The sequence below is a fragment of the Acomys minous genome (assembly GCF_964271855.1).
Source record: "Acomys minous genome assembly, chromosome: 8".
In the NCBI taxonomy this organism is placed as follows: Eukaryota; Metazoa; Chordata; class Mammalia; order Rodentia; family Muridae; genus Acomys; species Acomys minous.
In genome coordinates this window covers 119420626-119435760 of record NC_140489.1, presented here as the reverse complement: position 1 = coordinate 119435760, position 15135 = coordinate 119420626, and the positions used below count along the sequence as shown (strand labels likewise).

Here is a 15135-nt window from a genome sequence, read left to right as displayed (position 1 = left end):
TCAGGTTTGGGAAGCGTGGCTTTATATTCTACCTTCGCTGTCACCTCACATTGGGTGAGCACATTGAGAATCGGAGAAGCCCTACAAGTTTTCTGTTGGCGGTGATTATCAGACCCAGGGACCCCACCACTTAGCTCTGTCCCCCTACTTGTGGAGGTTTTTTGAGAAAGAATTTCACCAATACAGACACAGCCCAGGTTGGCCTCCCCCAGGTGGCAGGACTTGCACGGGGCGTGATGTGCTCAGCAGGCCTGCCATCTGATTTTAAAGTCCACCTTTGAATCCATTCTTCCCTTTCCTTTTTGGCTCCCTGAACCTTTTCCTCCTGGGATACTGATTAGCCAAGGGATGGGCCTCGCTGGAAGCTCTAAAGAACAGCTTAGGAAAAGCAGACCCCGTGCGGATGGAAGGAGGTCCTGCTTCCTGCTTCCTGTCCCGCCAGGCACCTTGCTCTGTGGAGCCAACCTCAGATTCCCACACCTTCCCCAGACACGAACACCTGTGTGCTTCAATTCGCAGTCCCACCTGAACCAGCCCCGCGGGAGGGGATTGCTGCAAATTGTCTGTCGGGGTTCCGCCAACTGACCCCACTGCCATGCCCGACCTCTTGGCCCTTGGCCCTCTAGGGATCCCTGCATCCAGGACTTTCCTTGAGCAAACAAACACTTTGTTTGCCCTTGGGGCAGGGCAGGTCCGTTGCAAGGTCTGCCGCTTCTCCGAAGCCCCCTGGCCTTCTTCTGAGCGCTACCCCGCGCCCACCATCCTGCCTCCTACCCCAGTGGGTGCGCTGCAAGGGCATGAATGCATCTTTGAGAGCACGGCACAACCGAAAAGATTTCACAACTTATTGGCTAGATGTTAAAGTTGGTTACCTATAAAGTACAGCGAACAGGAGAAGCTGTAAGGACTTGATTTCAGTCCTGAGGACTTGCCTGACACACAGTAAGCACAATATTGCTATTACTAGAATCATTTCATCTCTCCCACAGAGGCGTCCTGGCCTGGGTGGTTTTTGGGAAACTCTTTATATATCAACTTACTCTCTGCCTCGAAAAAGGAGAGTGTGTACGCGGGAGGAGGGGGCTCTGAACCTCTCTCAAGGCACAGAGCAAGACACCCGAAACAGGATCTGGGGCTGGAGACTGGGTGGGGTTCTCCCTCCGCCCCAGTAGGGTGTTTTCCCCGCCCCAGCACAAGAGCCGAAGCCCAGCTAAACCAGCCCTACTGCTAAAGCCACAGACTGCCGGGACTGGATGGGGCCAGTGTCCGCCACTGGTGAAGAAACCGAGGCTCGCCCGCCTCTTTTCCGACCTACACAGTGCTCAACATGCCTCGGTCAAAGCCAGCTGTGGGCAGAGCTTGGCGGTCAAGTTTGAGGGGAAAATTAGAGGCACAAACTCAGCATGAGGGACTTTAGGCAGTTTAGGGAGGCAAGAGTCCGGTCCAATGCACTTCTCTGATACCTACGGAAACCCCCATCTCACCGTAGGGTTACCCACATGACCTTAAAGACAGAGAGCACGTGCTTTTCCTCTCCTATTCAAACACCCAATCTGCACGCGATTTCTCTCTTGGGACAGAAGGACTTTCCTAACTGCCACGGCAAGCGGGAGGGTAGCGCCCAGCGCCGGCTCCGGAGAGAAGGTCGGTCGAGTCGCTCTTCCTGGAGGAGGCGGTGCTTTCGCGCGCTTGCTGCCAGCGAACCTGCCTTCCTTCACTCACCCGTGTCCAGAGAGATGAACCTGCCGCTCGGGCTGCTTCGCCGGTTGCTACCGCCGCCGCCGGAAATGCCCAGCGTCTGCAGATGCCGGACTAGCTCGAACATGCGGTCCCAGTGGCCCTCAGCGCGGCAGCGCTCCATCTCGCTCTCCACCTTCAGGTGGGAGCTGTACGCGCCCTTCGCAGCCATCTTCGAGCGGGAGCTGTCATGGAAGGTGCGGCGAGGAAGTGGAGACCAGGCCGGGGGCGGCGTCCAGGCTGAGGCGCACTCTCCGGCAGCGTCGACCGCAGTGTAGACGGCATCCGGGGCCCCGGCGGCAGTGAGGGCTCCGGTGGCGGCTGGTGGTCCGCAGCAGCAGCAACACCGGCAGCGCCCGGCGCACCGCCCAGAGCCTCTCGACTCGGGCTGCGGCTGCTCGACCCTAAGGCGTCCTGAAGCAGCCTCCGCCGCTGCTGCAGCAGCTCCTGCCGCTGCTGCCGCCGCCGCTGCTGCAGCTGCTGCCACAGCCCCCGCCCCGGGCCCGGGCGTCTCCAGCTGCCGAGCCTCCCGGGGCCGCGGCTCCACCCCCAATGGGGCGTGGCTATCCCCCGCCGGGCCAGGCGCGCGGGCAGCCCGCGAGGCCACAGCAGCCAAGCGCGCGCCGGGCGATCGCGGCCCGCCCTCCGCCGGCCCCCAGCCGCCGGCTGGGAGCTCACTTTAATGCTGCGGGGAGCCCGGGCTCCCGGAGCCGCCTCGTTCCCTGTTCCCTCCCCATCCCGTCGGGACTCTCGGCCTGGGGTCCTGCGCCCGGACCGCCCGGCTTTGTGTGGTGACCCCGTCACTGCCACAGCTTGCCGCACGTCACAAATCCGAGGAGCGGCCGGCAAGGGCAGCACTAGCCGGGAGCTCCTGGGCATCCTGGCTGGAAGCAGCGCGCTGCGCCCGCCGGGGCTGAGGACGAGCCCGCAGGGCCGAGTCCCTAGGCTCATCGGAGGTCTCCAGCTCCAAGAGGGCTTGGTTTATTTGTTTGTTTTAACTATCGGACTCCTCTTTCCACTGGGGTCCCTACTCTGGGTACTAAAAGAGGATCTCAGCAGCGTTTCCACTTACTGCCACTACATTTCGGCGTCTAAAGACTGACTCCGCTCAGTTTGGCTCTAAGGCAAGTAGTGCCCACAAGTTCAAAGGACCGGGGTGCGGAGCTTGGAAGGAGGAGCCAGGACTCTCCGGGCTTGAAGGCTAGTTTCGTGACTCAGCCCTGGATGAAACTGGAGTTGTCAAGTCCTGCAACGGAGTTGAGAGTGTCACTCAAACGACAGCCAACACTGAAAAAACAAAACAAAACAAAACAAACAAACAAAAAAAACCCCATTTGTGTGGCCCAGTCCGAAAACCTTCGAGGATGATAGGGTGAAGGCAAGCTTTTCAGTAGACTCCCAGAAGTTTGAAACGGACCGCTTTCTACCTCTCCCTGCCCTTCATTGTTGGGAAATTCGCCGCTACAAGTTTGAGGACAGGCAGAAGGGCAGGGAAGTTTTCGGGTTTATCAGAGCCCGGCTCCTGACGTCATCATCACAGGCCCAACCCCTATCCAGACCGCAGCTTCTCCGTGGATATTTTCCGTGGGGTCTAACTGCAAGCCCCTTTCCTTTCTGCAAGGCAAGATTCCCCCCTCCGGTGTGTGTGCGGAGCACCTGGGGTTCCGCAGAACTAGGTCTCACCGACGGCAGGAAGGCAGAGAGAGCCTGCGAATGCACTGCCAATTCACTCTAGCCAGCTTGTTCCTGGAAGTTACCCCAGGGGCAAGAGCGAGCAGCATGATTGACAGAGCGGGGAGTAGTCTGACAGAAAAAAGGAAGCCCCCTCTTTCCTTCCCACTCCTTTGCCAACCACGGTGGGGGATACTAGGGCACTGGCTGCGGAGAGCATACTTGCTTGTCTGACCCTGTCATCAGTTTGTATGTGGGCGTGGGGGAGAGTTTATGCTTCAGATTGATAGCAAGTGTTCCTTCACGTGCCTGACCATATCTGAGCTCTTTTCCAGCAAAGCCGAGTCCCCGATCTTTTAATGACCCACGTTTTTCAAGAGAGTGAAAACCTTTAGGAAAAAGAGCAAAGTGCACCTGTGACTGTATTAGTAACCTCTGCCGAGATAAAGTCAAATAGCAACGTGGTGTTTGGATGTGGCAGTGCACACCTGCTGTTGCTGCTTTTGGAAACTAGAGGCAGGGGGATTGCTGAGAATTCAGGGCCAGCCTGGGCTACGGTAATGAGTTCCAGGCCAGCTAGGAATACATAGCAAGATCCTTTTCTAAAAATTGATGTTTTCTTTGTACCTTTTTTTTTTTTATTAATAATCTTGATTCTGGTCAAGGCTGCCCTCGTTCCAACTTAACAGAGCTACTGCCCTAACAGTGTGGTGATCTGCCAACCTGATTTTATTGCTCATTGTGGAGCGGAACAGCTTTTACCTTAACAGTCTTATTAGTGTTCCTAAGAGAGAAAATAAAGTTCGTGGGAGGGGGTGCGGGGTTTGGTTTTCGTTGTGTTTGAGACAGGTCTCACTATGTGGCCCTGTCTGGCCTGGAAGTTACTGGGTAGACCAAGCCAGCCTTTAAAATCACAGAGAGTTGCATTCAGAGTGCTGTGACTAACTGTTGCACCACCACAATGGTGGTGTTTTTTTTTTTTAAGTGAGCAACAGAAGGCATAAAGCTTAAAGCAGACCTGAAAGTCAGTGTGAGTGCCTGCTTAGCTGCTGTCTGTGGACTGTATGAAGGCTTTAACAGTATGATGGTATTTATGATGGTAAGGGCTCTGTGTGATCTCTCACATACATGGACCTTGAAAGGTTTGTGATACATAGGCCCAGAAACACACACTGTGGAACAGTTAATGCTAACAGAAAGCACATTCTTGCGTGGATCCACAGGCAACAGCTCACTCGGGACTTGGTTAAGTCAGATTCACGGCACAGAAATTTCCAGAAAGTTAGGATCAACTGCTGCAATGTCCCTAAGAGGCAGAACCCCCACAATTGTATCATCTTTAGTCTGCCCAGGAACCTCTGGGGCACCTGGTGTCTCTATGGAACAAATCTCGCCTTTCCTTACAAATTAACAGCCTGTGCGTGGCTCTCTCTGAGGTGAAGGAGTAGAGTCAGCTGTGCAGTTTGCCTCCTTTGTGGGATTCGCGGAAAGGCCATCCACATATTGAGTAAGAACAGAGCCCCAGAGAACACTGTGGCCCTTGGGTTTGTGGTTGGGCAATTGGGAAAAGGAGAATTGTACTTCAGTAAGTCCAAGACGGAAAGCCGGATGCAGTGTTGAGGGATTTTTGTTTTGTTTTGTTTCTTCTAAAAGACACCCCCAAAAAGCAATGCACATAATAACCGTGAAGCTCTGGGCCTTACAATAGCATCTGAGTTGAGTGTGCTGGGGGAGCGGGGAGTGATTCTCTTACCGACGGTGGCAGACCTATGTCAAGCATGAATTACCTTCTAATCTTCAGCAACATGTTTCCTTGTGGGCTGAAGGCTAAAATGGGAGCTGGAACACCCTCACTCGGGGTTTGCCTGTCCCCGATCCCCATGTTCAGTGTCTGGGCCCTATGGTCCCTTCCACATATCCTGCCTAGTGTGGGAGGCCTGGCTGTAGGGCTGTTTCCCACTGTAGTGTACACTTGCAAATTAAATCACTTTGTGGTTTGAATCTACTCACAAAAATAGCATGCCTGGAGCATACCTGCTTCATGGCCTGCCTGACAAACCAGTGTCAGGTTCCAAGGGCCTCTCCCTGAAGGCTCCCGTGGACTCCTCTCTCATCCAAATAGAAGGATGGCCTTTGAAAGAGCTTAACAATACATCCTTGGCCTTTCCAAACTTTGTTTTTTAAATAAAATTCAATTTCTTTTAAGTCAAAGTCTTTTAAGTCTTTTAAGGAGCTCTTTCTTTGTTTTTTATTGAACTTTCTGAATCTGAAGTACCAAGATCAAATGAATTAATTGGTATATATATATATATACTATCAAATATATACACACATATATATCTTTCACACACATATGTATCTTTGAGAGTTTATCATCTATTCTCAAAACATTTCTAAATCCCTCTACAATTGGCAATGGCTTTTAACTGAGAATGAAACCAAACATAACTGTACCATAGCATAGAGATTTATCCACCCCCCCATCTCTTCTGAAGTGTATCTATAAGAGGTAAGTGGGTGTTGTGGTATCTAGCTATCCAAGACAAAGGAGGAGCCAGAAGGAGAAATGTTAGTTACTTTACAAACCCCTGTTTGTTTCTCAATTTCTCTCCTAACCTGGCTATCACATAAATAATTGAGACTCTTTTACATTTGATTAATAAGATTCACAACATAATAATTGAGAAGTTATTACTTTGTTCTTAATCCTTTAAGCTAATTTGGTTTCCTCCCAGCATACATCCCAGAGGTACTTGCACTTTGTAGTTTTCCCTGATGCAGCTCTTCTCCCCGATGTCTTTTGGACCTCCCGGGTGGCTCAATCCCCTGTCCAGCCCTATTCTCTTGCCTGTGCAGCAATTGGCTGTAAGCTGCTTTATTGGCATATCAGGGGACAATTAGGGAGCAGTGTTTATACAACATTGAGACAGGAGATTCTCAAAACAAGGATTGCAACCAGATATGGGGGCGGGGGTACAGAAATCAGCATTTGAATCACACAATAACTCATGCCAACATCTCCCCCTTTTAGTCTAATAAAAGGCTGTTTCTTTTACAGTAACATGTTATGTAATAATAACAATTACAAAAATTATTAGGTAAGATTTACATTTGTAGCCAGGCATGGTGGCGCACACCTTTAATCCTAGCGCTTGGGAGGCAGACACAGGCAGATCTCGGTGAGTTCAAGGCCAGCCTGGTCTACAAAGAGAGTCCAGGACAACCAAGACTGTTACAGAGAAATCCTGTCTCGATAAACCAAAAATAAATAAATAAATAAATTTACATTTGTATTTTTGGTACCTTTGAATAAAGTATTCTACTATCTATTAATTTCTATCATCCTGAATAATTTAACAGTGAGACTATAACTACCTAGTCTTTCAACCCTATCAGAGACTTAAGAAGGAATAAATATTACCTTAATATGTAGGAAGTGCAAGCAAGTAGCTTCCAAAAGTATAAAAGTGACAGAGATGTTTTGCTGCCTGGACAGTTCCCCCAAACTTCTTCCATAACATTGGAGCATCATCTTCAACTTTCTGGCTCCAAATATTTGACAGATGCTTCTGTCAGTCTGTGACCTTTCTATTATTTTATAACCAACCACTTTAAAACAATAATGAATATGTCATCCATAAGCGAAAAAGCATCCAGCCCCTCTTGGAAATGGCATAGTTCTCTTAAATTGCTTCCTGCTGATTTGCGATATAGTTTTTCTTTTTGGTGAGCCCAGGAATATTAGGATATGTCCAGTCCTACGAAAGCTAGCTATAATTTTTGCTGAATGCTAAGAAAGTTCAGGGCTTAACCGAAGTCCTGACTGAAACAATCTGTGATGCTGGACAATCTAGAGAGCCATTTTGAAATTGTCCCGGATGCAGATTTTCAAGGAAACAGTTATTGAGGCCATCTGTGAGGTTGGATTAGCTGGGCTACTTGTCTTGTTTGGTATCTGGTCCTCTTGTTCTGCAAAATATTAACTTTCAAAGGTTCTATACATTTTTGCATTAATATATGTATGGGCTGTGCACTGAGCAGAGTTCAGTTAAAGATGCATCTCTGCTCTCTGTTCAAGCAGCCAAGACATTTGTTTCTCTATATAAAAAAGTTAGGGGGGCTGGAGAGATGGCTCAGTGGTTAAGAGCACTGCCTGCTCTTCCAAAGGACCTGGGTTCGATTCCTAGCACCCACATGGCAGCTCACAACTGTCTGTAATGCCAAGATCTGACACTCTCACACCAATGCACATAAGTTAAAATTAAATTAAAAAATTTAAAAAAAGTTAGTTGGACTGTATAACCAAACTTTAAAATAAATTTCATCTATGCCACTTAAAAGAATGGCATAGTAAGTCCTGAGGATTTTGTAGCCAAAGATTTATTGGCTGAATTCCTGGCTGGAGATAGTTTCATGTCTCAGCCAGTTTCAGAGCTGTTCCCATGTGGAAGGACTCAGTAGATTATGTGACCTGTCCTGTTTTGTCTTCTTAACTTCTCTCCTTGGGTAGCATCCAAGATCTTCAGGAGGTCTTCCCCTGTCAAATCTGATTTCCATCAGTTTGGATGGAATACGCAAATTTCCTTCTCCTATAGAAACATACGTATAACCCCTTCCCCAGCACAACACATTTCATGCCTTCCGTTTTAGAATTAGGGCCTTTACATGCTCATCTCATTCAGCAGTCCTTTCTAACTTCCAGTGTATCTTAGCAGGTGGGCTACTTCTCCCATTTTAAGAATCTTAAACGCAATAAATCACTACTTAATCTATTTTGGGAAGATATTACATTCACCTTTTGTTTTATGACCACCTTTTAAAAAATTATTGTAGATCTTTTCATAATTGTTTTACCTATAGGGTTATAAATTATATCTGTAATGGTTTCATGACATAATGTCTAAAAACTTGTTGTCTTTCAATAGATATACATTCCGAAGCACCATCAACCCCAGTTTGCAAAGGCACGTCCACTTCTAGCGAATGTGCAACCTTAGAATCATGCTATACAGGAATCAAGGCAAAAGTCCATTGAACTTCTGAATATGAACCTATGACATGGTGCATATATTTTAGCTCTCTATTCTCTGTAACATGGAGTACATAAGCCATTGTATGACCTTGACAACAGGATCTGCATTTCTACTTCAGCATATAGACCTTTATGAGCCTAATTGAGCCTTGGCAACACACACATATAGTATCTCATTTGACTGTGTTGGCCTATAGGCAAAACATTTTTATCTAGTATTTCTTTTTTTTTTTTTGGTTTTTTTTTTTTTTTTTGAGACAGGGTTTCTCTGTGTAGCCTTGGTTGTCCTGGACTCACTTTGTAGACCAGGCTGGCCTCGAACTCACAGTGATCCGCCTGCCTCTGCCTCCCGAGTGCTGGGATTAAAGGCGTGCGCCACCACGCCCGGCCCTTATCTAGTATTTCAATGGGTTGTCATGCAGTTCCTTCAAGCCTCTGTGGATTTACTTACCTGGAACTACCCCTTTTGGTGTTATTGTAAGTTCCAGATTGTATTTTTTTTTTTGAAGGTTCCCTATTTTGATTCAAAGATTCCTCCAACCTCTCTTCTCTGGTCTTTAAGTTAGCATTTAATTTCTTAGTTTCTTCTTTCTCCAAGTCTGTCTTATTCTGATCTTTCCCAAAGAGAGTATACAAAACTGAAATCATCACTGAAAAAAAATTTTTTGGGCTGGAGAGATAGCTCAGAGGTTAAGAGCACTGCCTGCTCTTCCAGAGGTTCTGAGCTCAATTCCCAGCAACCACATGGTGGCTCACAACCATCTATAATGAGATCTTCTGCCCTCTTCTGGCCTGCAGGTGTACATGCATTCAAGTACACTGTGTACTTCATAAATAAATAAATCTTAAAAAAGAAAAAAATAGTTTTTAAGTTAAGAGCAACAAACTCAAATGGAATCCAGAAGCACTGTCATTGTGTCTGTGTCGTCCTCTATTTTCTTCTTCTTTTCCTCTTCCTCCCCCTCCCCTCCTCCTCCACCTTTCTCCTCTTCTTCTCTTGATTGGCTTGGTTTTTTTTTTTTCTTCAATACAGTGTTTCTCTGTATAATAGCCCTGGCTGTCCTAGAGCTCTCTCTGTATACCAGGCTGGCCTCGAACTCACAGCAATCTGCCTGCCTTTGCCTCCCAAGTGGTGGGATTAAAGGTGTGCGCTACCATGCCCTGCATGTGTCTTCCTCTATTTTCAACATAGAAAATAATCTTCTTTAATCTTAAAACCTCTTGCTAAGGACTTTACTGTTTAGACCCAGCTACTCTTCTAGACCTTGCCAGTTCAGATGCTTGAGGCTTCTCAGTCTGTCTCTGGCTCCTACTTCAAGTAGAGAGGCTTTTTTTTTTTCCCTGCCTCCCTCAATGCTTTTTGACACCTCCCCCATTCTGGGAAGTTACTGGGTCCATAAGTGTCTGCTCTTCTGGCCTGCAGAAGTCAGGCCAGCAAGAGCCCTTGCAAGGGGGTTTAGCTTCCAGCCATGGCAGGAAACTCTGACTTTAAGAAGCTTGCTGGTGTTTAAGAGCCACTTTTCTTTTTCCTTAGTAAAGGCTTCCTAAAAGAACTGCATCTCGGGCTGGAGAGATGGCTCCTGAGTTCAATTCCCAACAAACACATGGTGGCTCACAGCAGTCTATAGTGAGATCTGGTGCCCTCTTCTGGTGTTAGGTGTACATGCAGGCAGAATACTGTATACATAATAAGTAAGTAAATAAATAAATAAATAAATCATTTAAAAAAAACTGCATCCCTGGGATATGCATCAGTTTTTGTCTTTCTGCTGGAGGCCTTGTTGCTCTGTGGGGTATGTGTGTGAGAGGTGGGCTCCTGCTGTGAGCTCCTGCCTTTAAAACTGCAGCTTCTCTTTTAATGAATAGAATTAAGAAGCTGCTTTCTGCTTAAGTTTAGATTCTATGTAGGTTCTGGCTAGATTTGTGTAAGTTCAGCCCCGTGTTGGGTACCAAAATGCTACAGGTTTTTTTTTTATATAAAACTGTGTTTGTTTCTCAGTTTCTCTCTTAACCCAGCTGTCACACAAATAATTGAGACCCTTTTATATTTGTTTAATAATAAGATTTACAACATAATACTTACGATCAAGTAAGTATAAGACTTAAGAATAGAAGTTATTACTATATTCTTAACCCTCTAAACATACATCCCAGAGATACTTGCACTTTGTAGCTTTCTCTGGTTTGGGTCCTCTCCTGATGTCTTTCGGACCTCTCAATCCCCTACTTCCTCTTCTAACTCCTCCTCCCCTCCATGGCAGGAAGTCCTGCCCATATTCTGTGTCCTGGTCAGCGATTGGCTATAAGCTGCCTTATTGGCATACTAGGAGACAACTGAGGAGCAATGTTTACACAACATTGAGACAGGAGATTCTCAGAACAAGGATTGCAACCAGATATGGGAGGGGAGGGGGTACAGAAATCAACATTTGAATTACACAATATTCTTATCACTACAGAGAAATAGACAGGGGAGATGAAGGTACACAGGGTCGTAAGGGAAGAGAATAGGTTTGAACTGTCACGTGGGGTGACCTAAAAGATGGTTTTATGCTGTTTGTTTTCATTTCACTTTGGTCAACGTATCTATTCATGAAGCATTTTAGAACTTATTTCTTCAGACGCTTCCTCATGCTAATAAAAAAATAAATAAGATGGAGACTCCTGGGTGTTTGCATTTTGTTCCTCTCCATTCTAAAGCACCTCTTAAGTGAATTTTGTTCATATCAAGTTTGTTGTTAGTAACCACTGTAATTTTAAATTTAAGCTCTAGGCTATTGTATCACAGAAGGATGCAATTTAGTCAAGTGCACATTTGCATATAAGATGTCTGGTCCGGAAAAGTACAGAACAAGGAAGGCTTACCCAGGGACAAACACGTGAGAGCCGACAGACAGTGAGCTGGGTTGCCTGGGCATGGTATGGCTTGGAGGCTGCTGGGCTCCACTATTTGGGGGAAGTTAGTAAGAAATACTGAAGGATCTTGGGCCCAATACGAGGCCCCTATCCTTCTGTTTCCATCAATTAGCTCCAGGCCAGAGACACGCTGTTCCTGAGTCAGGAGTCTTAGCTGTATTAGTGAGTCTGAAAGTCCCCACAGGTTTGTGTTGGGAAGCCTTGTTCCCTGACAAGTGGTGCTATTTCTGGGAGTTTCGGGGCTTGGCGGAAGAAACTAGGCCTCTGATGAGGGCTGGATTGACGATCCTGGCTGCTCATCATGGCTGCCCTCTGTTTCCTGTCTTGCCAGGCTGTGGACTGCCGAGGGTTGTGTTGCCTCACTGACTTTTCCACCTGTTCCAGCTGTGGTGGACTATAACTCTCTGAAACCATGAGTCAAACTGAACAGCCTTTCTTCCTGTAAAGTTGTTGGAACTGTAACTTAATGCAGTCCAAGCAAGGTCTCTGTTGGTTCTCAGGGGACCTCCATGACTGAGTGATGACTTCCTGAAAATATCAAAAATAGCTCCTTGGTAAGTCAGACTGTTCTTCTCCTCCCATCAAGTCGCTCTGTACCAGATGGTGTCACAGTGGCTGTGAACACTGAGGCCAGCGCCATGAAGTGCTTCTAAACTGTAAGTCCCATGAGTTGCGTGCCTTTCTTTCTATGCCTCTTTTTTTCATTCCTACATATGAGACTCCCAGCAAAAACCAGAATGCTGACCACAGCTCTACCTCTCATGACCTGCTCCCACTTTCTGTCACCTTAAAACTCTGGAATGTGACTATGAATGGGACTTTGCTTCATGGCTAGCTGTTGGGGCTACTCAGATCATCAGTGTGTGGTGTGACACGCATGCCTGGTTGTCTTCCTAATTTTTTTCCTTCCCCCCCCCTCAGTTTTGCAGATTGAACCCAAGGCTTCATGTTTTTTAGGCAAGTACCATGGATTCACACACGCCAATCCTACCTTCCCAATCTCATGTGTGTCCCACAGCCTGTGATCCATACACAGAATCACCTTTTGCAGTTGCCATGGTTACCGGCTCATAGCGCTTCTGGTCCATGCTAGCTCACTTATGTCTTAACTATTAGTACCAAACAACCCTATGAAGAGGTTGACATTAAAACACTAGGTCCGGATGGAGTGCCAGTCTCTTTCAGCTCTCAGGAAAATGGCATGTAATTATTAGAATGAGGACTAAAGTCCGACACAGGCAAGCTTCAAAATTGCCAATTACTGTGTAGAGCTGACACTCAGTAATTATTTGTTATGTTCCTTTTAGAATGTGAGTATGCTGTAGGTGCTCCCAAGCCTTCTGTCCTTGGCATCTCTGTGACTCTTGTTTCTCTTTGGTAGCTTCTCTTATAAGACTGATGCCAGCCAGGCGTGGTGGCACACGCCTGTGATCCCAGCCCTTGGGAGGCAGAGGCAGGCAGATCTCTGAGTTCGAGGCCAGCCTGGTCTACTGAATGAGTCCAGGACAGCCAAGGCTACACAGAGAAGCCCTGTTTTGAAAAGCCAAAACCAAAAAGAAAAGACTGATGCCAAATCTCCTTCCCGGAGCAGGGCCCTCTCTGAGTCCCTGTCTTCTTCAGAGAGAGGTGGGGAGAGGGAGGAGAGGAGAGATGTCACTTAGCTAGAGTGGCTGGCTCACGATTAGTCACACCATTCTTCAAGCCAGCTCTGAGTGTCTGGCTTTTCTGGTGACAGCAGTTGTGCCTCAGAAAGCACAGCTTCGCTATGTCTGCTGTCCAAGTCTCTTTCCTGTTCTTTCAGAAATGTTTTATGAAGCATGAGGACGTCATGATGACATCATATGACATAGGTCTGTAATCCCGGCAGCTGGGAGACTATAGAAGGAAGGTCATAAGCTCAAGGTCACCATGAATTCAGCCAGACTGAGCTGTACAGTGAGACCCTGCCTCAAAACAAAACAAAACAGATTAAAATTAAATTTTACAAACACTTTGAATTTCAGAGGGTTGTATAACTTTTATGCTCTAAATCTATTAATGTGGTGAAGTATTTTAGAGGTCAAAGCATCCTTGCATTTCTAGTGTAAGACAAACTCAGTTATATTCATTTCTTATGGCTGATGTAATAAATTAACAACACACATTTATCATCTTTACAATTCAAAAGTCCAAAGTGAATATTATGAACTTGATCAGCACAGATGTGTTCCTTTTAGCATTTTTATTTATTATTATTATTTGTGTGTGTGTGTGTGTGTGTGTGTGTGTGTGTGTGTGTATGCACACTAATCAGGTACATGAAGAAATCAGAGTGTTGAATCACTCTGGCACAGGGGTTACAGTAATGTGTGAGCGACTTGGCCTGGTGCTGAGAACTGAACTTGAGTCATCTGGCGTAGCACCCACTCTTATCTTTTGAGGCATCTTGCCAGCCCCCTCTTAAAATTTCATAACTCTGGACAATATATCTTGATCAAATCCATCCGCAACTTCTCCCTCCTTTTCTTTTTTCTTTTTGAGATTATAATATAATTACATCACAAAATATCTGTGTTCCTAAATATAACCTGCACAGTCTGAATAACGTTACTTATATGTATCCTGGGCTGACCGTCTAGTGTTGGATAACCAAATGCTGTGCCTGTCCCTGGAGACTCTCCCTCTCTTAGCATTCCATAGGTATCTGCTGTTTTTCTGTAGGGTTGAAGCCACCTGGTCTCTCTCCTGTCCTAACGTGGATATATCAATTGTTGCTGTCCTTGCTTACCTCCTGTTTAGACAGGCATGCTGTTGAGACTTCATGGATGTAGCTTCTAACTTCACTAGGAGACACAAACTCCCTGATCCTCTGGTCCTTCCACAGTGTTCACTCGTAGGTATGGGAGTGTTTTCTAGAGGTATCTGCTGGGATGGTGCGCCACAACTTCATATTTCTATTTGTTGTGGTTTTTGTAGTGGTTCTTTGTCTGCTGCAAAGAAAACTGTAATTAATGTAGGAATGAGGACTACCTGTGGGTATAAGGACAAAAGTTTACAATGTAGTTACAGATTGTGCTGGTTTAGTAAAGAAAGTAATTGTAGGTTCTCCTCCAAGACCTATGGCTTCACCAGCCCTGAGAAGTTAGCTAGGTCTCCAGTACCAGGAATGGTTTCTCTCTTGTGAAACAGGCCAACTAGAGAGCTTTTGGCCACTGCTGAGCTCTGCGTGTTATTGTGCCATGCTGGTCGTTGTGGTTTAGAAGTGCCATCGCTGGGAAGGACTGTTTGGTGGCTGCTTCCCTCAGAAGCTTGCACGGTGCCAGGAAAACTAGGCCTCAGGGTGGGGGCTTTCAGGTCAGTTCTGGTTCGGGGGGCCTCGGGGCCGTGTCTCTGAGTACATGGTGTCTTCAGCAATATGGACTTACCTCCTCCTTCTGCTGGGGCCACCAAGGGCTATAAGCAATAGACTGTATATCTTGGACAACCCTGAAAAACAACTAAAAAAATAGGTTCTCATGCCTGGTTTGGGGGTTTTTGTTAGATGGTCTTTGGCTCTTGGAGGGAGCATTGCATCTCAGAAAAGAAATTTAAACTAAACTAAACTACACACACACACAGTATAAATTTAGTTTAAGTAAAAATTATATCTGTGTACATATATGCATATGTACATACAGAATTGGATCAGCTGGATCACCTACAGGCCATGTGTGCAATGACCATGTCATAGCTAGAGGACATTCCAGGGAGTCCTCTCCACACGTGGGCTCTTACGTTGTTCTTTTCACCCCTGTTCCAAG

At 46.6% G+C, this 15135-nt stretch overlaps 1 protein-coding gene across 1 annotated transcript in view; it reads right to left on the bottom strand.

Annotated features, from left to right (window-relative positions):
* The window catches only part of TTC7A (tetratricopeptide repeat domain 7A), a 106695-nt gene extending 104470 nt beyond the window's left edge, over positions 1 to 2225 (bottom strand). The window contains exon 1 of the mRNA XM_084791914.1: positions 1723 to 2225. Coding sequence (XP_084648040.1) covers positions 1723 to 1909 — 187 coding nt within the window. The 5' untranslated portion in view covers positions 1910 to 2225. The remainder of the gene's footprint in view (positions 1 to 1722) is intronic.
* Positions 2226 to 15135: the final 12910 nt, after the last annotated feature.